Here is a 23,873-nt window from a genome sequence, read left to right as displayed (position 1 = left end):
ATAATTATTGCAAAAATCAGGATGGAGTTACGCTGCTTGCTGTACAGGGTCAGCTTATGATGGTGAACAAGTGTTGCAAGTTTCAAAGCAATAGCTTTGATAGTTTAAGAGAAAAAGTTGACCTAAACATAAAACTTAACCAAGAAATCTGATATTTTCTAAGTCCAAAAGGGGTCATAAATCTTGCAAAAAGCAGGATGGAGTTATGTTTCTTGCTGTACAGGGTCAACTTATGATGGTGAACAAGTGTTGCAAGTTTTAAAGCAATAGCTTTGATAGTTTAGGATAAAAGCTGACCTAAACATAAAGAAAACTGATTTTCTAAGTCCAAAAGGGGCAATAAATCTTGCAAAAAGCAAGATGGAGTTATGTTTCTTGCTGTACAGGGTCAGCTTATGATGGTGAACAAGTATTCCAAGTTTCAAAGCAATAGCTTTGACAGTTTGGGAGAAAAGTTGACCTAAACATAAAACTTAACCAAGAAATCTGATATTTTCTAAGTACAAAAGGGGCCATAAATCTTGCAAAAAGCAAGATGGAGTTATGTTTCTTGCTATACAGGGTCAGCTTATGATGGTGAACAAGTATTCCAAGTTTCAAAGCAATAGCTTTGATAGTTTAGGAGAAAAGCTGACCTAAACATAAAACTTAACCAGGCAACGCCGACGCCGACGCCGACGCCGACAACCGCTCAAGTGATGACAATAACTCATCATTTTTTTTCAAAAAATCAGATGAGCTAACAAGAGCACCGCCTTGCGGGTGCTGACGCTCATCTGATTTTTTTTGTATAATAGAAATATTGTCCTACCCATGATTTTCTAAGTCTAAAAAGGGCCATCATTCTTGCAAAAAGCAGGATAGAGTTATGTTTCTTGATGTACAGTGTCCACTTATGATGGTGAAAAACTGTTGCAAGTTTTAAAGCAATAGCTTTGATAGTTTATGAGAAAAGTTGACTTAAACATAATATTCAACCAAGAAAATGATTTTTCTAAGTCCAAAAGGGGCAATAATTATTGCAAAAAGCAGGATGGAGTTATGTTGCTTGCTGTACAGGGTCAGCTTATGATGGTGAACAAGTGTTGCAAGTTTCAAAGCAATAGCTTTGATAGTTTAAGAGAAAAAGTTTACCTAAACATAAAACTTAACCAAGAAATCTGATATTTTCTAAGTCCAAAAGGGGCCATAAATCTTGCAAAAAGCAGGATGGAGTTATGTTTCTTGCTGTACAGGGTCAGCCTATGATGGTGAAAAAGTGTTGCAAGTTTTAAAGCAATAGCTTTGATAGTTTAGGATAAAAGCTGACCTAAACATAAAACTTAACCAAGAAAACTGATTTTCTAAGTCCAAAAGGGGCAATAATTCTTGCAAAAAGCAAGATGGAGTTATGTTTCTTGATGTACAGGGTCTGCTTATGATGGTGAACAAGTATTCCAAGTTTCAAAGCAATAGCTTTGATAGTTTAGGAGAAAAATTGACCTAAACATAAAACTTAACCAAGAAATCTGATATTTTCTAAGTACAAAAGGGGCCATAAATCTTGCAAAAAGCAAGATGGAGTTATGTTTCTTGCTATACAGGGTCAGCTTATGATGGTGAACAAGTATTCCAAGTTTCAAAGCAATAGCTTTGATAGTTTAGGAGAAAAGCTGACCTAAACATAAAACTTAACCAGGCAACGCCGACGCAGACGCCGACGCCGACGCCGACGCCGACGCCGACAACCGCTCAAGTGATGACAATAACTCATCATTTTTTTTCAAAAAATCAGATGAGCTAAAAATGACAGACAGATGACCGATATTCAATAAATATAAAAGCTCGGTTCTCAGGTGAGCTAGAAGTCCAGCAATATTTCTATCTCTAGAGTGGTTTCATCAAGGTCTACACTAGAATCTCCAATTAAGGAGGTAGTATACCTTTACACTGCCCATCTGGAAGCTAACATAAGGATTTACAACAATGTTTATGACAAACTAAACGTAATTGTATAATATTTATTTTTCTGAAAAAAATTCATTAATCTGTCTCTGATCTGATGTTTAATGGATTAATAATGCCTAAATAATGAATAAATAACCGATTCTTAATTTGATACTGATGAAAACTGCAGATGGTATAGATAAAGTAGTAATATTGCTAAGTTGAAAAAAAGAGGCATAACCCAAATATTAACAATCTGGCAGGAAAGTTCTGAAAACATGCACATATTCACTTGATGGTCATGAAATATACAAAGTTTCCTTTGAATTAAAAGGAAACTGTAGGAGTTGAGAACACAAGAATAAATACTATACTGTTAGTCTAAAAAAGAAGCGTAACTCAGGAAAAAATATTCAAACATGAACATCCTGTTAATATGTGTATGTCCACTTCTTTTTGATGATGCATACCAAGTTTTATTTGAATGACTGGAAACTGTAGGAGCAGTTAAGTAAGCAAGAAAGTGTGATGGCTGGATGGAATGACAGGCATACCAATTAATAGATGTATAACTTTCTTATTATGTCCCCTGGCTATTCAGCAATAGGGGCATAAATAAAACGTAAATCTACAATCCTGTAAATCATTATGCACATCAAATATAACCACAGTCCCACACAACAAACACAAAGCCGCTGCAATGGCAAAAATAACAAGACAAACTGTGTGTGTTGTGGTTCATTCTGGCAGAAGTTCACTGAATATGAAAGTCCTAGAATAATGGTGAGAACTTTCTTATGGAAATGTCATCCTTAATTCAAAATACAGGTCACAGGAGATGTATACAAGGATAACAAAAGCTCAAAATTGGCAAAATTCCAGCAACAATAAAACACATATAAATAATTCAAACTCTTCAGGGCTTTTAGTCAGACAAAACTAAATACAGACCTTGCACCATTTCTACTTGGACTTTCCTAGCGTAAATTAAGTTTCTGTTGGTGCATTTATGCTAAAACTTAATCAAATTCTTCGCATTCTATGAAGTAATTATCTGCAAAAAGCAGATACCACTATCTGCTGATCTGTTCAGATTTCAATCTAATAAAACTGAAATCTTTTACAAAACTTTATATCATTTTCAGAAATGCTAAAAAACCTTGTTGCATTAAAATGACGCCCTTGACATCATGATGTTACATGTCAGTTACCACGCAGAACTGCTAAGTACATAATTCTGAGCAGTATTCTTCATTTGAGCTATTTTTAAATAGGCATTATTTGTCAAAAAATATCTTTTGTTAGTATTTCCCTTTAAATAATTATCAATATTTTGCTGTTTTTATGTACATATATTAAAATGTCATGTGGAATATAAGAAAATGGATGCTGGAAACTGATGTTATTGGGTGATAGGTTACTTACTAAGGCAATTTTCAAACAAAAGCTCATAGAACACGAAATGCTCCCCTCCTCTCCCCCACAACTTGATGCATTCAGTAACAGCAAAAGGAGCAGAAATTTTCAGGTCATTGTTACCTTGACCTTTGACCTACTGACCTCAAAATCAACAGGGGTCATCTGCTGGTCATGATCAACCACCCTATCAAGTTTCATGATCCTAGGCCCAAGCGTTCACAAGTAATCATCTGGAAACGGTATAACTGTTCCAGGCCACTGTGACCTTGACCTTTGACCTACTTACCTCAAAACCAATAGGGGTCATCTGCTGGTCATGATCAACCTCCCTATTAAGTTCGTTTCCCTAGGCCCAAGCATTCTCAAGTAATTGTCCGGAAATGGTTTAATTGTTCTGGGTCACTGTGACCTTGACCTTCTGACCTCAAAATCAATAGGAGTCATCTGCTGGTCATGATCAACCTCCCTATTAAGTTTCATGGTCCTAGGCCAAAGCATTCTGAAGTTATTTTCCGGAAACAGTTAAACTGTTCCGTGTCATTGTGACCTTGACCTTTGACCTACTGACCTCAAAATCAATAGGGCTTATTTGCTGGTCATGACCAACGTCCCTTACAAATTTCATGATCCTAGGCCCAAGCGTTCTTGAGTTATCATCTGGAAACTGTTTAACTGTTCCGGGTCACTGTGACCTTGACCCTTAACCTTCTGGCCTCAAATCAACAGGGGCCATCTGCTGGTCATGACCAACCTCCCTTTCAATTTTCATGATCCTAGGCCCAAGCGTTCTTGAGCTATCATCCAGAAACCGATTGGCCTAAATACCGACTGACATACCAACCGACAGACAGACCGACCAACCAACATCTGCAAAACACCATACCCCTCCTTTTTCAAAGGTGGGGGGGATAATAAAACTTAGTCAGGTTTCTAATATCTATTTTTTCATTTCCATTGATAATTTGGTAATTATATATTAAAACTATGCTCTAAAATTGTTCAGATTTCAGTAGACAATTTAAAATTAATGTTATCATTGAAACGACCCTTGTGACCTATATATGTAAATGTAAAGTTCAAAAGAACACAGCTTATTATCTGTATATCAACACTATCCATGAGAGCATAAAAAGTCAGATGAGGACAACAGCTGGAAGTATTTTAAGCTTTGATTTTGGTTAAATAAATGCAAATAAAACAAACATATTACTTACTTTAGAAATAAGATGTTCTGAAGCTACATTGAACAAGAAAGATAAATTTAACAAGAAAGATAAATTTATTTAATACATTTCGAAGAAATTACTACAAGGCAGTCTGAAAGACATGGTATTGGGTGGAACCATTAAACAATCGAGTTGTGACCTTGACCTTAAGCTGGCAGGGGTGAATTTTGCACATTGTCTTGATAAGGGGAGTATTAGAGCCAAGTCATACGTAAATCCTTCAAGGGGTTTAGGAGATACAGAGCAGACATAAATGGAAGGCTCAAACCTTTGACCTTGAGTTGTGACCTTGACCTTGAGCCAACATGGCTGACTCATGAGTTCTGCACATCGTTTTGATGAGGTGATCAATTAACTCAAGTTTCATGAAAATCCTTCAAGGGGTTTAGGAGATACAGAACGGACACAAAATTGAAGGCTCAAACATTTGACCCTGAGTTGTGACCTTGACCTTAGACAGAAATGGCTGACCCGTGAGTTCTGCACATTTGACCAAAATTTCATGAAATTCCTTCAAGGGGTTTAGGAGATACAGTGCGGACACAAAATGGAAGGCTCAAACATTTGACCCAGAGTTGTGACCTTGACCTTGAGCTGACAAGGCTGACTCATGAATTCTGAATATCATCTTGATAAGGTGATCATTTGACCAGTTTCTTGAAATTCCTTCAAGAGGTTTAGGAGATACAGAGCAGACATAAAATGGAAGGCTCAAACATTTGACCCTGAGTTGTGACCTTGACCTTGAGCTGACATGGCTGACTCATGAGTTCTGCACATTGTCTTGATGAGGTGATCATTTGACTCAAGTTTCAAGAAAATCCTTCAAGGGGTTAAGGAGATACAGAGCGGACACAAAATGGAAGGCTCAAACATTTGACCTTGATTGTGATCTTGACCTTTAACCAACATGGCTGACTCATATGTTCTGCACATTGTCTTGATGAGGTGATCATTTGACCCAAGTTTAATGAAAATCCTTCAATGGGTTTAGGAGATATATAGCAGACACAAAATTGGAAGGCTCAAACTTCTAACCTCGAGTTGTGACCTCGACCATGAGCTGACACATGAGTTCTGCACATCGTCTTGATGAGGTGATCATCTGACCCATGTTTCATGATTATCCTTCAAGGTGTTTAGGTGAAACAGAGCGGACACGAAATGGAAGGCTCAAACCTTTGACCTTGAGTTGTGGCTGTGACCTTGACCTTGAGCGGACATGGCTGACTCATGCGTTCTGCACATCGTCTTGATTAGGTGATCATTTGACCCAAGTTTCATGATTATCCTTCAAGGGGTTTAGGAGATACAGAGCGGACACGGACGGAAGGACAGAAGACAGAAGGACGGATGGAGACCATTCCTATAACCGTCCACCACTCGTGATGGGGGATTAATAAAATGCAAGATATAAGATATTTTAAATAACTTAGTTGCCATGGCTACTTTAAATGTTAAGATAAATAGGATAATATGTAAAGAGTTTGATATAATGTTAATAAAATTACAGTACAATCATTTTCGATTTTGGTCATAAAGAGAATGGCACTGAAGCTGTCGAAAAACCTGTTATCATAAACAGTTGTTCAAAAATGAGAGAAAATGCATTATATAATAGAAACATGTGTCAGGAGACATATACATTTTAAGCTTGTATTAGAAAACTAATGCGCATACAAATAAAATTATAATTTACACAGACTTCTCTAGATAACGGTCACACATTAAAGCGGAATCCACCTAAAAACCGGAATACACCGGAATACACTTTCCATAACCGGAATACACCTGTATTTTTTAAGTTAAAGGTATTTTTGAAGGGTTTTGATATAATTCAATCATATATATCATAAATAATTAACATACGAAAGGAAAATAAAATACGTTTACGCAAAATGATTTTATACGAGAATGAAGTTCGGCGACCGCGCGGGAAATTTCCATAACCGAAATACACCCGTATTTTATTAATAAATGGTATTTTTGTAGGGTTTATTGCAGAAATCATTCGTGTATAATATAAATAATAAGTTTACAAAAGGAAAATAAAATACTTTAACGCAAAACGATTTTATACAAGATTTGGATTTGGCGAGTGCACGGGAAGTTTCCATAACATAAATGCACTCGTCCTTTTTTAAAAACTAAATAGTATTCGCTTAAATAAACACTTTTTATCATTTTTTGTAAGTTGTAGAACCATGTTCAATCAGATTAAATATGAATAAATATTTGACAGAAGTTTATTAAAAGTTAATTCTGTATACGAGATTATAACTTTACGATCTTACGGAAATGTTTTACGCTTACGTCGCTATGACCAGATACCGGAATGTTGATTATCAAAATTTATTTAATTGTTTCTTCAAATAATAAGAAAATAATTTAAGACAAAAAATATCAATATTCGATTTTAAATGAATCATAAACAAAATACGGGTCCCAACATAAACCGCGCGGATCGGAAAGGGCTTAACATGATCGGAAAGGGCATGTCACATGCTTATTATTGAAACTTATTTAATTGTTTCTTCATATTTCATTTAACAAATAAAAAAGAAAATAAACTATGAATGATAAAATAGCAATTTTTGATTTTTAAATGAATTATAGACAAAATACGAGTGGCATAAACCGCGCTGATCGGAAAGGACATAACAATGTTTTAATATTTTATTTTTAACATGATTGGAAAGGGCATGTCACATGTTTATAATTGGAAATTATTTAATTATTTCTTCATATTTCGCATTTCGTTTAACAAATAAAAAAGAAAATTAATTGAGAAAAAAATATCAATATTCAATTTTTAAATGAATTATACACAAAACACATGTCAGTGCATAAACCGCGCTGATCGGAAAGAACCAGCCGTGTGTTTATTATTAGAACTAATTGAATTATTTCTTCATGTTTAATTTGATAATTTAAGAAGAAAATAAATTACGAAAAATCAGTTTTCAAAAGAATTATATTATATTTAATATATAAATATAAAAACGTTTACTGCGCTTATTTCCAAAGCACAATTAAGATCCTTTGAATATATGCAGCGTAACAAACACGTGCCTCTGATTAGTCCTGATAGAGTTTGATTGGATTATCACACCTATTGATTATATCAATTAATCAGTATATTTGTAAGCACACATATGCGACATGTGACAAATAATGTCTGACAAGGTAAGTGCAGTTAAATATGATAAGCTTTTGTTTAATTTCATACTTGTCGTTATAATTGCAAATTGAAAAATTGAAGAAAAACAGGTACATTCAGTATATTTTTTTATTTTTCATGTACTTTAACATATCAATACTAATTTAATGTTTTGCTAAAACAGCGATATATTGTAGATTTAAACATTTTGATTCCTCCTTCCTTCTCTCCAGGATGCACTAAGTCTCGATCATAATGTCTCGAGTATCGTAGTCGTTTTCCTGTATCAACATAGTCTTCCTTTAAATACTTTTTCAGTGTTTCATTTACAGAATTCCTTATTTTGTTAAAATCAGTTTTATTAATTCCAGTCCACTCTGGAAATTTAGGAAAAGTGTTTTTACGTCGTAACTTTACCAAAATTCAGAAATTACATCGTGAAAAACGTCAACAAACTTATTATTTGGATTGACTGGAATTTACCCGGGAATCGTAAAGATACAAAACATCATGCCGGTAATTTTCCATTCCACGAGCACGTGCGACCTATCGTAATAATTATCTAATTGACATCGCTCAACGTTACTTTTGTTAATCAACACGTACAAAAAAAAAAAAAAAAAAAAAAAAAAAAAACGTGTGTAGTGTATTCATTTTTTAATATTATCGCTTCAAGTTTTCAACACCGCTTAAGAAGTAATACAGTTTGAATTCTATAACGATTTTAATAAGATATCGACAGTAATGTAGGGAAAATTCTATAAAAACCATCGAATTTTCACATAATTATTTGTAAAACCTCAAACAGCGCGATCTTAATTACTTATTTCTTTCTAAAAGTAAATAAATGATACATACTATGGCCATAAAATTCAGACTTTTGACCAGAAAATACAAAGAACAGAATAATAAAATCTTAAATAATGAAAAAGCGACAGCAATCTAAATAAATGGATTAAAACGATTTTTGGCAAACAGATTTCTGTTAGTGTACGTGACCTCGTGAACGTAAATAGAAATGTGGTTTTAAATAAAGCAATACGATGTCGTTGCGGATTTAAATGCATCTTTGTACATGTATATTTTTGTAAATTAATTATTTATTTTAGATAATTTGTGATTGATTTCTATCATAAACCCTAAAATACGATTTATTTAAGAAATACGGGTGTACATTAGAGAATTTTAGGGCATGGAAATTCATTTACGAATACGCAAATTTCCAGTGCCTTCGCCGATTTTCAATCATGTACAAAACGTAATGCGCAAAAGTATTTTAATTTCATTTTGAAAATTAATTATTTATGATATATATTTTTGAATTCAGTCATAAACCACTTCAAAAATAGCATTTGTTGAAGAAATACGGGTGTATTTCGGTTATGGTAATTTCCCACGCGGTCGCCGAATTTCAATCTCTTATAAAATCGTTTTGTGTGAACATAATGTATTTTCCTTTGGTATGTTGATTATTTATGATATATATGATTGAATTATATCAAAAAACCTTCAAAAATACATTTAATTAAAAAAATACAGGTGTATTCCGGTTATAGAAAGTGTATTCCGGTGTATTCCGGTTTTTAGGTGGATTCCGGTTTAATGTGTGACCCCCAGATAACAGTGAAACCAAAATACACTTAAAGTGTTAAATACCCATATATTTTCCTTCTTCTTTCAATATAAAATACCTTTGGAGGGGCCATGTACTTCAAACCTGGATAAAACCTGTACTTGAATCATAAGAGATAAATGAACCTGAGATAGTAGCAGATAAAACATTAAATTATATGAAATACAATAAATTGCTACAGTTTTAATTTGAATCTACCCTGCTGACAAAATATACTACATCCTTAAATCACCCAACCATAGATTTCAATGACACAATCAGTCATATTTTGTACTTATTTCCCTGCAAAACTGCAACTTTATGGCAATACACTGAAATAACTACAGTTGCATATTAACTCTTCAATAAATTAACATTCTTAAACTGATCATATCATTAATGTTGAATAATATATGACATAGTGCATGTAATATAAAATTTGGAAAAAGCTTAGTATCTCAATAATCGAGAAATTTTATCAACTAAATCAGTGCTCATGTGAGCTATAATGATATAAAATAAGGCAACGTAAAGACAGAAAGTTTTTTGCTATGTCTTATTTATGTCTTTAATATTTTCTGTTCATGCAAAAAGGCTTTCTACTTTCCAATTCATTTGAGTAAAGTCAAGTGAGAATGTCAAGGGATGATAGAAAGCTTTCCAAAAGCTTTTTTATATAAATGTTAGTGCATCCCGTGCCTTCAGTTTTAACCCTTAGCCTGCTGGCGGCAAGTGATTCTGCCTTTGCGACCAGTGTAGACCAAGATCAGCCTGCACATCCGTGCAGTCTGATCATGGTCTGCACTGTTCGCTATTCAGTCAGTAAATTTTTAGTAAACACCCCTTCAAATGATAAATGATACTGTCCATATTGGAAGATGGACCAGTCCATTATAGAAATTTAGCATGGTAAGGGTTAAAGAAGCACAAACAAAATGTCACACTTCAAGCGCTTTTGTTGACAACTTTTTCGACAAACAAACATATATCAAATAAAAATAACCAATTTAATAAATATGTCAAGGTAATGTAAGTAAAATTTGTTCTGAGCACAGTAGTGTAGGAGATGGGGGTCACACTTGCAGCCCTGATATTTGGGCCAGTTGCAGTAAGTTGGGTCATGGATTTGTGGCTCAGACTTTGAAAGACAAATGCAACATTTCAGCTTACAATATCAAAGAAACAATGTCTCAGTTCTAAATCACAAAGGTGGTGAACAGGTAAACTTGAAGATTATGTTAATTAAAACCTGACTTTGTTCAATATAATCAGTTATTATTTAACATCTTTCACTCTCTCTTTTGACTATGTGAAAGTGTGGCAATGTACATATTACAGGTATGCTAAAAGGCAGCTAAAGCTTGACTAATCGAGTTGTTGTCACAGAAGCAGAAATATTACCCTCAATGTTAGAATATCTATAGAGTTTCAATCCAGTATCTGCATTAGCTTTGGAGATAGTAACTTCAAAGGGGACATAATTTTGCAAAATACATGTCAGAGTTATCGGACTTGATACAATGTCCTAGTTTCATCAACTAAAAGAAACATATGAAGTTTCAATTCAATATTTGCATTAGTTTTTGTGATAGTAACTTGAAAGCAAAACCTTAACCAGTCCAAAAGAGGACATAATTTGGCCAAAATAAATGTCAAATTTATGGGACTTAATGCTATCATCTAGCTTTATAACCCCTAAGACACATGTGAAGTTTCAAATCAATATCTGTGTTAGTTTTGGAGATAGCAACTTGCATGCAAAACTTTAACCAGGATTTTTTAAGTCTAAAAGGGGGCATAATTTAGCCAAAATGCAGGTAAGTTATAGGACTTGATCATGTGAGGTTCGTTATTGACATAGAAAACTAGATGCCCACGAGCTACATGTCAAGCCCACCAGCTGTCAAATGAACTTGGCGTTGCAAACAACACTCTGTCTCAATGAGGCAAACATTTATGCCAAATAAAAAGAAGGATTGCAAAAAGTTACAATATAGGTAATTTATAGTAACAGAGGGAAGTAAATATTAAAAAAGAAATTCTAAGTCCACACAAAAATCCTTACCAGTAGAGATAGGTCAAAATACTCCTCAAAATTGGATGTAACATGCATGTTGTACTACAGAAAAGTGGTTTTGATTTTTCCCTATGACCAGTAATAAAAAAGTTACAATATAAGCTATTTATAGTTACAACAAAGGGAAGTAATTCTAGGTTCTTGTGCATGACACTCCGTCTCATGATGGTGAACAATTGTGCCAAGTTACATCAATATCCCTCTATGCATGAAAAAGAAAGCTCCGGACAAAGTCATTCTTGTATCTGACCTTTGACCTCTGTGACCTTGACCTTAGACCTAGGGACCTGGTTCTAGCGCAGGACACTCCGTCTCATGATGGTGAACAATTGTGCCAAGTTACATCAAAATCCTTCCATGCATGAAGAAGAAATGCTCTGGACAAAGTCATTATTGAATTTGACATTTGACCTCTGTTGTGACCTTGACCTTTTATATAGGAACTTGGGGTTTGTGCATGACACTCCCTCTCACTGAGGTTAACATTCATGCCAAATATAAACAAGATTGCTCGATGCATGTCAAAGTTATGGTCCGGACGGACGGACACAAGCACACACATACACCGAACAGCCATTTGGACGACTATGTCTTCACTTCCGCAAGCGGGCTCAATAAAAACCCTATTCAAAGCTATATGCCTTTAAATAATAGCTATAGATACTTGCTAGCAAAACTTTAACCAAGGTGTGATGCCGACGCCAGGGTGTGTAAGACACAAACAGAACACATCACTATTAACAGACGAGAAAACAAACAGATGTATGCCTTGCAGTTTTTGTTTTATTCTGTACTATTAAGTTTATAAAGAAAAAAATAATGAAAAATTTAAAATGCTTAACAAACAAGGCAGTCTGAAAGACAGCTAAATCCCCCGCCAATGCTATGGATAGTGAAAGTGTAAACCTTTGACCTTTAGCTGTGACTTGACCTTGAACTGACATGGCTGACTCATGAATTCTGCACAATGTCTTGATGAGGTGATCATTTGACCCAAGATTCATGAAAATCCTTCAAGGGATTGAGAAGATACAGAGCTCAAACCTTTGACCTTGAGTTGTGACCTTGACCTTGAGTTGACATGGCTGACTCATGAGTTCTTGATGCGGTGATCATTTGACCCAAGTTTGATGAAAATCCTTCCAGGGGTTTAGAAGATACAGAGTGGACACAAAATGGAAGGCTCAAACCTTTCACCCGAAGTTGTGACCTTGACCTTGAGCCGGCATGGCTGACTCATAAGTTCTGCAAATCATTTTGATGAGGTGATCATTTGACCAAAGTTTTATAAAATTCCTTCAAGGTGTTTAGGAGATATAGAGCGGACACGAAATGAAAGGCTAAAACCTTTGACCTTGAGTTTTGACCTTGACCTTGAGCCGGCATGGCTGATTCATGGGTTCTGCACATCGTCTTGATGAGGTGATCATTTGACCCAAGTTTTATAAAATTCCTTCACAGGGTTTAGGAGATATAGAGCGGACATAAAATGGAATGCTCAAACCTTTGACCTTGAGTTGTGACCTTGACCTTGAGCTGACAAGGCTGACTCATGGGTTCTGCACATCGTCTTGATGAGGTGATCATTTGACCCAAGTTTCATAAAAATCCTTCAAGGGGTTTAGGAGATATGGAGCAGACACGATAGTGTTACAGACGGACGGACGGAAGGACGGAATGACAGAAGGACGGACGGAAGGATGGACAGAGACCATTCCTATAACCCCCCACCACTTGTGGCGGGGGATTAATAATAAAATGATCATACTTTATTTACTATATTAACTTTGCAAGTTATACAACTGATGTATCAAAATTCACCCTCAGATCCACTATGACAAGATAAATGTAAAGTCCAACCATCAAATTCATATGGGTATTGCATAACTATATATATTTCTTGAAAATTCACTGTTAAGAGTAATGCATAAATTATTAAAAGCAACTAAACAGAAAATGCAAAGCAAAACATATTTTAAAAACATGTACATTTGGGGATTGACAAAGCACAGAAATCTTGGAACTCATGGAGCACGGAAATTATACATATCAAATACAAAAACAAAGAAAAATCACCACATCAAGTATGGAACAATGAAAAATTGCAACATCTGTAGTCAATCTGACTGAAGTACTTGATCTTCTAAACGAAGATCTGAAAACGACACATTCACATTCGTCTTCTGTATATTTTGGATTTCCAATATTGCTATTTTTATTTTCGCAAATCTATTTTTGTTTGAACCAATCAGACAACTTGTTCGAATGTCAAAGAGTAAGAAAAAGTTTTAATTAATCCAGGGCTCGAACCTGGGACCTCTCGTTTACAGCGCAAGTGCCCTACCGACTGAGCTAACCGGCTATCTGAAATCTTTCGACATAAAACTTGTTGATATCGAAACTCAAGGCTTTATAAAGCTTACAGAATGCTGTAAGGTAGCTTTTGATTGGCTAGCGGAAGGGTTGTCAGAACGAGGCCATCAATAGCTCGTTGTCAGATCCTATGCGTAGCGTAATAGGAGATGTACTTTAGTCAGATTGCATCTGTAGTCTAAATCAGTTTTTTGTTTTTGATAACTGTTGCTCATAGACTTATATTTAAGGTAAAATATTTGCACAAAGTACACCAGAGAGCTCCATTTTCCTTACATATTAAAACAAAAACCGTCAAGAGTCAAAAAGAGGGCATAATTTTGTAGAAAAAATAGTTCTGGAACCTGTACAATGCATGTCAGATCATCACAGTAAACAAGTGTGTGAAGTTACCATCCATTTCCATAGGTGGGTATTGAGATACCAGCTTACTACATCCATTCCCATAGGTGGGTATTGAGTTACCAGCTTACATACAAAAACTTAACCAACGCATGGGTGAGTCCAATAGCTTTATCTGTTCTTTGAATAGTCAAGCTAAACATTAAATAACTAGAGCTATCACTAAAGGTGATGAATGTACCCCTCGCATGCACTGACACAGTACATTGCAATTTGACACACACAAGATTGCATAATTATGTAGACTGTATGTATATAGACTGTATGTATACAGTATAGTAACAAAAAACAAAGTCCCATAACTATGCAGAATATTTATCTAAAAGGACATAACATGCACCATGCACAACTAGAGTTGGTACTGATCACTTGTGTGAAGTCTCATTAAGTTGTGTGCAAGGGTTCGGAAGATTAGGCGCGCACAAGATTGCATATGCAGACTGTATGTACATAGTATGTTAACAAGAAACAAAGTCCCATAACTCTGCAATTTTTGTTGTTGAAAGAACCTAACATGCCCCATGCACAACTACTGTTGTTATTGATCACTTGTTTCATTAAATTTTGTCAAGGGGATGAGGAGAGATGGTGCGCACAAGATTGTGTCTATGTATATACATGTAGTAGAGTAACAAAAAAACAAAGTCCCGTAACTCTGCAATTTTTTTTTTCTGAAAGAACCTAACACGCCCCATGCACAACTACTGTTGTTACTGATCACTTGTGTGAAGTTTCATTAAATTGTGTCAAGGGGATGAGGAGAAATGGTAAGCAGAAGACTGTGTCTATGGACAGACAGACGGACAGACAGACAGACAGACAACCTGAAACCAGTATACCCCCACTTACAACTTTTTTGTTGGGGGGTGGGGGGGGGTACAATGAGTGGGGGCTGTCTGTACCCATCCCCTTTGTTGTGTTCTTGACGTCCAACTCCTTCCTACGCCCTTGACATGCATTATATTTTCATAAAATGGGGCTGCTGCCCCCACTTTCCCACTTTGAAAACGTCGAGATGATTCAATTTGAGTACTTATTCATAAAAAAAACAAAGAAAACTGAAAGATTTGCCTTAAAAATCCAGTTTATCTTCGATCGATTAAGAACTTAAGAAGGTGACCAACAACTATTTATATCAGTGCAGCAATGCTCCACAAACACACACTTGCAACTGTGCACAGTAAATCAGTGGCACGCCAAAATTTCCTTTCAGTTGCCATGAACACAAGAAGTACCACAAATGACCTAGATCTGAAGATATCTTCAAGAGAACCACTCAAGGAACATTCCTATGAAGTTTGAATAAAACTGGTTTGGTGTTCTTACATGTTTAATTGTGGATAATGGATAGAAAGATGATGGACATCCATTATTTCTAAAAGCTCATCATGAGAACTCCCTGCTCAGGTAGCTTAAACCGCATGACACTTCTTGAAATGTCTTGAAGTAAGAACTTCATGTATCTATAACCAAAGTTATAATTATACTTCTGATTTCTTTGCAGAACCATTGGTGAAGTGTTTAAGTTCCATACCTGATTTATGGCCCATGGCATGCTAAGTAAAGAAGTTCCCATCATGGTGTTCCACAGTGAAAATCTGAAACAAAATATTTACTTTCTGTGAATTCAAACCTAAAATTCTATGTGAAGACTAGGAATGTAAAATGTCTTTGCATGATAGGTCTTTCAACAGTATTTCCATACATAAAGTCAGTTTATCTGTGTCTCGCCAACATAATTTAAACATAGGTGATCAAAACATCTAATCCACAGAAGCTATTTCTACTGGCAGCTTAATTTCTAAAGAAGTACTGAACTTCTGGGACAATATAATTTGTCAAAATACAGATACATATAAAGAAACAAGTAACAGGTATTCCTCTGCTTTGAATTTGGCTATTAAACTACAGAATTAGAGGGAGGGGTTTTTGAAAAGCAGTCTGCCATACATTTTAGAGATTTAAAAGACCTAGGTTTATAAAATGTACATACTTTCTAAATATAATCTCTTGAGTGTTTTAGAGAATAAGATTAAACAGCATTATGCCACCTTGGTAGAATGCGTGTACTGTTCAGTTTGTACATTTGAGATGAGCACTACCTGTGTTCACAGATCTACATTTTGTGGTATAAAACAACAAGTAAAATTTACATACATAGTAACGAGGCTTGACTGTGACCCCTGTATCTGTGTTATCTCTGTTATGATGAAAACACCTGGAACAACATGATCTGGCATAGTCTGAAATGAAAACAAGACAGTCAAACAGAAACTGTTGCATTTGTCTTCATTTAACTGATGTATGCAATATTAAATTAATGACATGTGAAAATTCAAGGTACAACATGATTTGGCATAGCATTAACATTAGATGTCAAGAACTGTCAAATACTTGCAATTTGCTTCATTTACCTGACTATTTTTATACACTTTCAGTCTGTATAAATTTTTAAAACAGTCAGAAAGTTCCGATAGACAATGTTACATTTTTAAGTCAAAAAACAACATGGTAAAGTATGAAAAGATCTTATTATACACTGGGTATATCTTAAACTTCATATTCATAACAAATGTAATGTAGAGCCAAACTTACAAAATTACTTTCACTATGAGGTGCCAGTTTAGTATAATACTTGTATCTACTGATGACTGCTGATGTTTCGTTGTCATGGCTACCATAACTGCTGCTTCCACTAAGTGACTGGTAATTCACAGGCTGTCTCAGTCGTCCATCCGACACACGTCTCTCTAATAATGGTCTTGGTGATGGTCCTCTGCAAACAGTCAAATATATCAATCTGATTTCTTAAGTTTTTATTTGAGGCACTGGGTAGGTAAATTTTGGTTCAGGTACATTACAGTGATAAGACTGTGTTCTGTAATGCAATGTTAAAGTCGAAACTCATTATTTCAAAATTCTGCCAAGGACAAATAAATTTCATTCTAACTGTATGCAACTTGACTATGTTTCAGATAAATTTGACATATTGCAAAAAACATACTTAGCTGAAGGAAAGGAGAAGTCCTGAATACCAAATTATAATGATTCTGCTATTCAGTGATGTCTAAGTCCGATGATAGGTGCCTGACCAAAGACACACATAATGTAATATTTATAATAATCTGTCATAATTTTCATATTGTCTGTTTTTATTGACAGAACTATCATGTAGCATTAAATTTGAATAAGTTGAAATATAATCATGTTTTAGAAAGTGCTAATAAGCCTTATTATATTTTGTTTGTTGAAGTGCCTTAAAATTCAAAGTCACACAACTATTAGAACTAAAATGGACAAGAGAAGATATAGAGAAATAATACATTTGTAACAATTTTCTTCAGAGTTTCAGAAATGTATCTGAAACAGAGCTGTCCGTAAGACAGCACGTTCAACTTTTCTCAGTGCATAACTCTGAATTAGAGCTTTGCCAGTAAAAACTTTATAAAACTTTAACCAAAAAATTCTAAGTTAAAAAGGGACATAACTTTGTCAAAATTTAAATCAGAGTTATGGGGATTGTTTCTCCTGGTGTAGACTTTGATATTAAATAGCTATTTTAAGTTTCAAATCAATAGCTTTGAGCTGGAATATGGCTTTGAAGTGTGGTCACCCTATACCCAAACCCTCATTGACCAGATAGAGGCTGTCCAGAAACAGGCAGTTCGCTGGATTAAGGCTGACTACCGTCAAACCTCCAGTGTCACAGACATGTTACAATCCCTCAAACTTCGTCACCTTGATCTCAGACATACTGGTAGTAGACTTTCCCTTATGTACAAAGTCCACCATGAATTATATGCCATCCCCAATGAAGGCTTCTTAGTTCCCTTCACCCGCCCAACACATCACTTCCATTCCCTCAGTTACAAGATATTCACGGCAACTACAGATTACTTAAAGTATTCTTTCTTCCCCAGAACAGTGTATCACTGGAATTATCTCCCTCCTGCTGATGTCCACCTCCCAACCCCTGAGCAGTTCAATGCAGCCATTTGCTGTAAGGATCATGGTCTCACCTTAAACTGCCTGATAGTTGCTTTTAAACTTTTACTTTTAACCAAGCTATTTTTCCGTGCTTTTAACTATCTTTTAACAGTTCAGTCTTTTAATATTCTGTGTGGTTAGCGCCAAATGTCTACGTTCCCGTGAGGAGTTTGACATAATGGGAGATAGTTAGACAGTAACAGAGATATTTGACTTTATCAAAAACTTTAACCATCGGCGACAGCAATGCCGGGGCAAGTGCAATACCTCTACTTTTTCTTTGAGAAGTCGAGTTAAAAACAACATGTTTTCATAGTTTTTAATAGAAAGATCAAGCAGTGATAAATTAAATTATACTATTATGTTAACAGTTGCACAATACTGTTTATATGACTCTCTTTTCCTTCATCCCTTTTGCATCAAAGCAGTACAAATACTGAAATAGCTAAGAATGACTTCAAATTTGAAATTTTCATTCCATCTAGAATTTTCTCTTCAACTTGATATTAACAAGTTTCCTTCCAAAATTGTTCAAGTGTACTAGAGAGTTGTCATTAACTCAGTACATATTAATAGTGTGAATAAAGTATGAGCTTGCACCATAACATGGTCTACTAATTATGAACACAACAATGATAAGCACATGATATAACATTATGTTAAAAGGATGTACAGCTTCACCAGGTTTGTATTTGTACCCATTGCTCTATACATCCCTTTTCACAGCTCATCAATAACTTTACTTACTCTCCCATTTTTCTTTTTTTTTTTCTTGACTATACACTTTTCCTGAATTCAGTTGAGTTCTGCGAAAGACAGCTGATAACTTTATGCAATATCGAAACAAAGAATTTACAAGGCAATAGCAATCACTATCAATTATAACAACTTGTAATACTCAATGAATCAATATGGATAAGCTCATGAAAACATTATGTGTTGTTGCAGACTGCTCCTGTCTCAGTGTTCTTAGTTGATTAGTTTTAATTAATTCCGATAGTTCTAATAAATTAAATGTATTAATTCCTCCTTTCCATTTTCATAATAATATATTTCCGTATTCCATCAAAATATGAATATAACATGGTTCTGAGCAAATAACTCAGACACTCAACCAAAACCTGTGATACACTGGAGTTCAGGCCAAAATTAAAATTAAGTTTGTTTCCTGTCTTCTGACCGACCCGCAAAAAACACCGCGATCCGAATTTTTTTATTGGCCCACTGATCAGAATATATTTTTTTTATAAGTTCCGATCAGCTGCAGAACATTACCCAAACTGCATTCAAGTGACAAAGCAGCACTTTCAATTAACCCCCGAACGTCTATCACTTTCAGTTAACCCCCGAATTTCTATCACTGGCCGATAATTACATCCGCCAGTGTGTTTGCATCACAAGGTGTGAAAAATATATTAGATGACTGATGATTGCTGCATTGACAAGCTTACAAAATTTACTTACTTCAGACTGTTAAAATACTTTTCTAGATGTAAAATGCTATTTTTGCTCATACATTTCAATGGAATCCGTGGAATTGTTTAAAGATTACAGCTGCCAGAGGTAGAAAATATACAGGCAGAGGAACTCATGAATGCACAACACAATATTATTATGATATAACTCACCAATAATTCCGAATATTTGGTCATATATTTTTTGTATGAATTATTCTTACTGTGTATTAACATTCTGAATAGTCTTCATTGGGATTACATTTGTCTCTCTTTACAAGTTAAAATACTGCTCAAAGGAAGGTTTAATATACAGTATTAAACTGGAAACAAATAATATAAGATCTTTTGCGACCTGTGACTTTGTCAGTTATTTACGACAATGTAAAATTATCAAAAATGGTCAGTGTATGACAGGTGAAACATTTAATTATGAATTTCTATGTCCAGCTTGGAAGTTTTAACCTGACAATCATATAGCCCAAGTTGTCCGCGAACCAGGAAAAAGATGTCAAAGTATTTTCATTTACAATAAAAAAGTAACAAGTTTGTCAAGACTGTGCTGTATTTAGGAGCATGAGCAGTGATTGCCTCGACAGAGTATAATTGCGGAAGATGTGAAAATACAAGGGCTTCATGTTTCAAGATTGTCTCGAAAGATATTTGCATATACTGGGATGAAACAATTATTCTGAAGAAGATTTAAAGTTTGTACACATGGTTTAAAAATATACACATAGGAATTCTTACATTAGCATTTTCAGTAGTTATCAAGAAAAATGCCAATGTCCACCAAAAGAAATGAAAAGAGCATTTTCCATCAGATAAGCAGAGCAAATTTCATCGATTGAAGTAATTATATAAGACATCAAACTTTTATTAGATTTGCACAATCTTTCAAAGGAATTTTGAATCACTGGTAAATCTTGTCCACTCTGCATCTGAGATTTGTCTTACAACTTTTAGGCAGTTTCGTACACCATAATTAGAAACAATCTTGTCCACACATTGCAATACTTTATGTATTCTCAAAATGGCAACTGAATTTTCTTTTTAATAAATACAGCAGTCAGTCTGAAAACCGATTTTGAGATACAGAAATATCCTTCTCTAGTAATAAATGCTTGAACTAACTTTTCCCATTCATGAATCTTTAAAATATTAAATGAAAAGGATCTAACAGTTAAAAAATTTGGAAAATTTCAGGTAAAATATCTACCTTGTTTATTTCCGAATTTCAACTGTTCTTTATACAGCTATTTTTGTTGGGGTCTAGCAAACTGCTGTTTTGTCAATTTATACATGTCTAACATTCAATTATCTGACATTTTACATTTTTACTATCATAGCTTTTTTCGATGACCTGACATAACATGGAAAATAAAATAATTTAAAAATGTAAAATATCAATGGAAATGAATGTATAAGGTGATATGAATTATATGTCAGGTCTAATATTTAGGACTATATTATAAGGACGCCTGAGTTAAAGTCCATGTAAAAATGTAACCTTCACCCAGGTGAAATTGGTATCATTCAGCAATATTTCAAACATGTCAAAATTATGAATTTTGGTATGATTTTTAGTTTTTATCAGATGTGTGGAAATCCCAATTAAAAATCCTGGTGTACAGTCAAAATTCACTGGTCCAGACTTTCAACATTAAAACCTGCATGAAACTTCAGTAATCATTTATTTCCCGCAATGATCTACAGGTAGTAAAAAGCAACCATAATATTACAGTGTTTACATTTCTGGTTTCTATTTGTCAAGTTACCATGTGCAAAATCAATGGAGACCGAGACCAAGGGCCAATCAGAACACAGGAAAAAATACTAAATTTAGGTGCACATGCACTGCAGCAATCTAGAGGCTCTCGGTAGGTAAAACATGGATTTGGTACAATTCAAATTATTTTATAATTAAGTTATAACCTCCATAAACTTGAAGCAATAGCGTTACTAAATTATTCTTCCCTTTGCTCAAATCATACCTAAAAATTTATGCTTTTCCGCCCACAAACGGAATAAAAAATACTTTTGTCTGCCGGCAAAAAGTCCTGAGTCGGACAAGTCAGACATAGGATTCCAAACTCGATCCTGGTTACGATTTCCCATCCTAACAGCCCTGCCATCATTATCCCACAAAACTGTAAAAATGTTGATCTTGAAATTCAAAATGTAATCATGTGCTAAGAAAAATTAAACATTTCATGGCAAAGTAACTGCTCTAAATGACAACGCATCATAATTACAAATACCAAAATACATTCGTTTCATCCGAATATTCAACAGCCGACTACTATAACGCTTCTCTGCAAACAGTGCATTAATTCGTCTAAAATTAAAGTCATACCTTGAACTTTCATCTGGATTGAAAGACGACAAAAGAGGGCTCTGGTCATCCTCCACACTGTTCACACTTAGGCTCATATTTGCCGTTTTTGTCAAATTTTCATTGTGCGTTTTTCCCTGACAATTTCGGTGAAAGGTCGAGTAGGCAGAACACTACTTCCGGGGTGAACATTTCCGGGTCGCAAATAACGGACTCGGCAGACATTTTTTCTGGCGCTTTAACTTGTAATTTTAATTCTTTGACTAACATGCGCATAAAAATAATGCTGAAGTTAACTACATCTGAGTAGTAATATAGCGGGAATCATTTGGGTATTTGGTATCTTACGTCGGGTTCTATACATAGAGCGTGACGTCACTAATTTCCGTCCGTGCGTCAGTATGAAAATACACAATGACGTCGAGTTAGGCTCTTCCACGCGTTTATACATAATATGAAATAAGGCTCTGCCTATCTAACGGAAAAACCTGTTCATACGAATTCTTTCTTCTTTCTGCATAAATTTTCATTTTGATATTTTCAGTTTTGACAGTATACTATATACCAATTACCGGAATATACATATTACCGCGAATGTACTGTTTTGACACTTAACATGAAACTTGCTTTACATTTTTTCTCTCATTATTCATGCTCAATGTGCTTAGATTTTTAGCAAAACTATTTTTGAAAATTGGAGTGTCTTATGGAATTTAGCTAAGTAAGTCTGACTGGTCGTTATATATAATCTTTGCAAATTTTCTCTGCAAATTTTCATTGAAGTTACTTATTTCTGCCATATCTGTTTCATATTTAGTTTGGCCCATTGTAATATAGAAATGCTTTCTTTGTCTTAGATCAATTTAACAACTTCTTTAGATTGAATGTTGAAATTCACGGTATATGCCAGAAAATGCTAAAATTCCCCACCTCTGTTCTTTGAATGACAATAGTGGATCTTTTACCTGGTGTTTAGACGATTTTTTTTTGCCAAAAGTCATAAGCTAAAATATAAATTATGTTCAAACAGAATAAAATTTATCCTTTCATTAAATCATTTTGTTATAAATAGAGTCCACTGAATACATGTATAAGACTCACGGTAATTGGTATACCCAGTATACTAAGCCTGACGGTTTTGCTCTAGCTTGTACACAGGCAAATATTTTAAAATGTTTGGTAATCAGTGTGGGGGAACACGTGACCTAAAACGATGCGCAACACTGATAAAATCGGGGCCAAATCTGATGGAAACTGCGAGGTAAGTGACATTTATACGCAATCGTTTTTTATAAGACATAGCACAGGCTAAGCAGCACAAACAATCTCTTTCCAACGGTATATTACCCTAAATTGCAGGTTTGCTAGTTTCTAAGATTACCTCGAGGTTTTGAGTGAGTCGAGAACTTTTCCCAAATAAAATCGTAAATTTTGTAAAATGCCTTTCACGTATAATTAATCATTTATCAAAAAGAAAAAATTCTAGGTGATATTGATCAAGTTGTTGCTATTGTTTGTTTATTGTTTGCCAAAATGCACATTGTTTGTCAATAATTTGATACTACGTCACAAAATAAGAGAAATAATTAATGAAAATGAGAAAATGATGCGTTGCACGTAAATATTTTCTGATTGAAGATGTAGTCCAACTAATTTGACGCGATCCTAGGAAATATTGAGATATTTTTTTCATATGGACAATATGCCCGTCACAAATATAAAACAATCTGAACGTCGAATTATTTTGACTAATTGAAGATGGTGATGCTTAACACGAACGTTTTTTTATTGGTTTGATATATTTTGTTGCTTTTAACTACAATTATTATTTCGAAAAGTTCGATTGGTAATTCCCAGTCTTCAATGTCTACACAAACGCGAAACTAGTGCGCAGTATTTAGG

The 23,873-nt window shown here is 34.7% G+C and overlaps 1 protein-coding gene across 3 annotated transcripts in view; it reads right to left on the bottom strand.

Moving 5' to 3' along the window:
* Window positions 1–22,157, bottom strand: part of LOC123525200 (sodium-coupled neutral amino acid transporter 9-like) — a 77,271-nt gene extending 55,114 nt beyond the window's left edge. The window contains exons 1-4 of one of the 3 annotated variants that reach the window (XM_045304055.2): window positions 21,993–22,157; window positions 16,791–16,971; window positions 16,353–16,438; window positions 15,730–15,793 (exon numbers count right to left, since the gene is read on the bottom strand). In XM_045304055.2, coding sequence (XP_045159990.2) covers window positions 15,730–15,793; window positions 16,353–16,438; window positions 16,791–16,971; window positions 21,993–22,069 — 408 coding nt within the window. In that variant the 5' untranslated portion in view covers window positions 22,070–22,157. Of the gene's footprint in view, window positions 1–15,729; window positions 15,794–16,352; window positions 16,439–16,790; window positions 16,972–17,199; window positions 19,642–21,992 lie in introns of those variants that run through there. The other 2 variants (XM_045304053.2, XM_045304054.2) reach the window with 2 other exon arrangements.
* Between the last annotated feature and the right edge of the window lie 1,716 nt (window positions 22,158–23,873).

Source organism: Mercenaria mercenaria, chromosome 3 (genome assembly GCF_021730395.1).
Source record: "Mercenaria mercenaria strain notata chromosome 3, MADL_Memer_1, whole genome shotgun sequence".
Lineage (NCBI taxonomy): Eukaryota > Metazoa > Mollusca > Bivalvia > Venerida > Veneridae > Mercenaria > Mercenaria mercenaria.
This window is presented reverse-complemented; position numbering and strand designations above follow the sequence as displayed.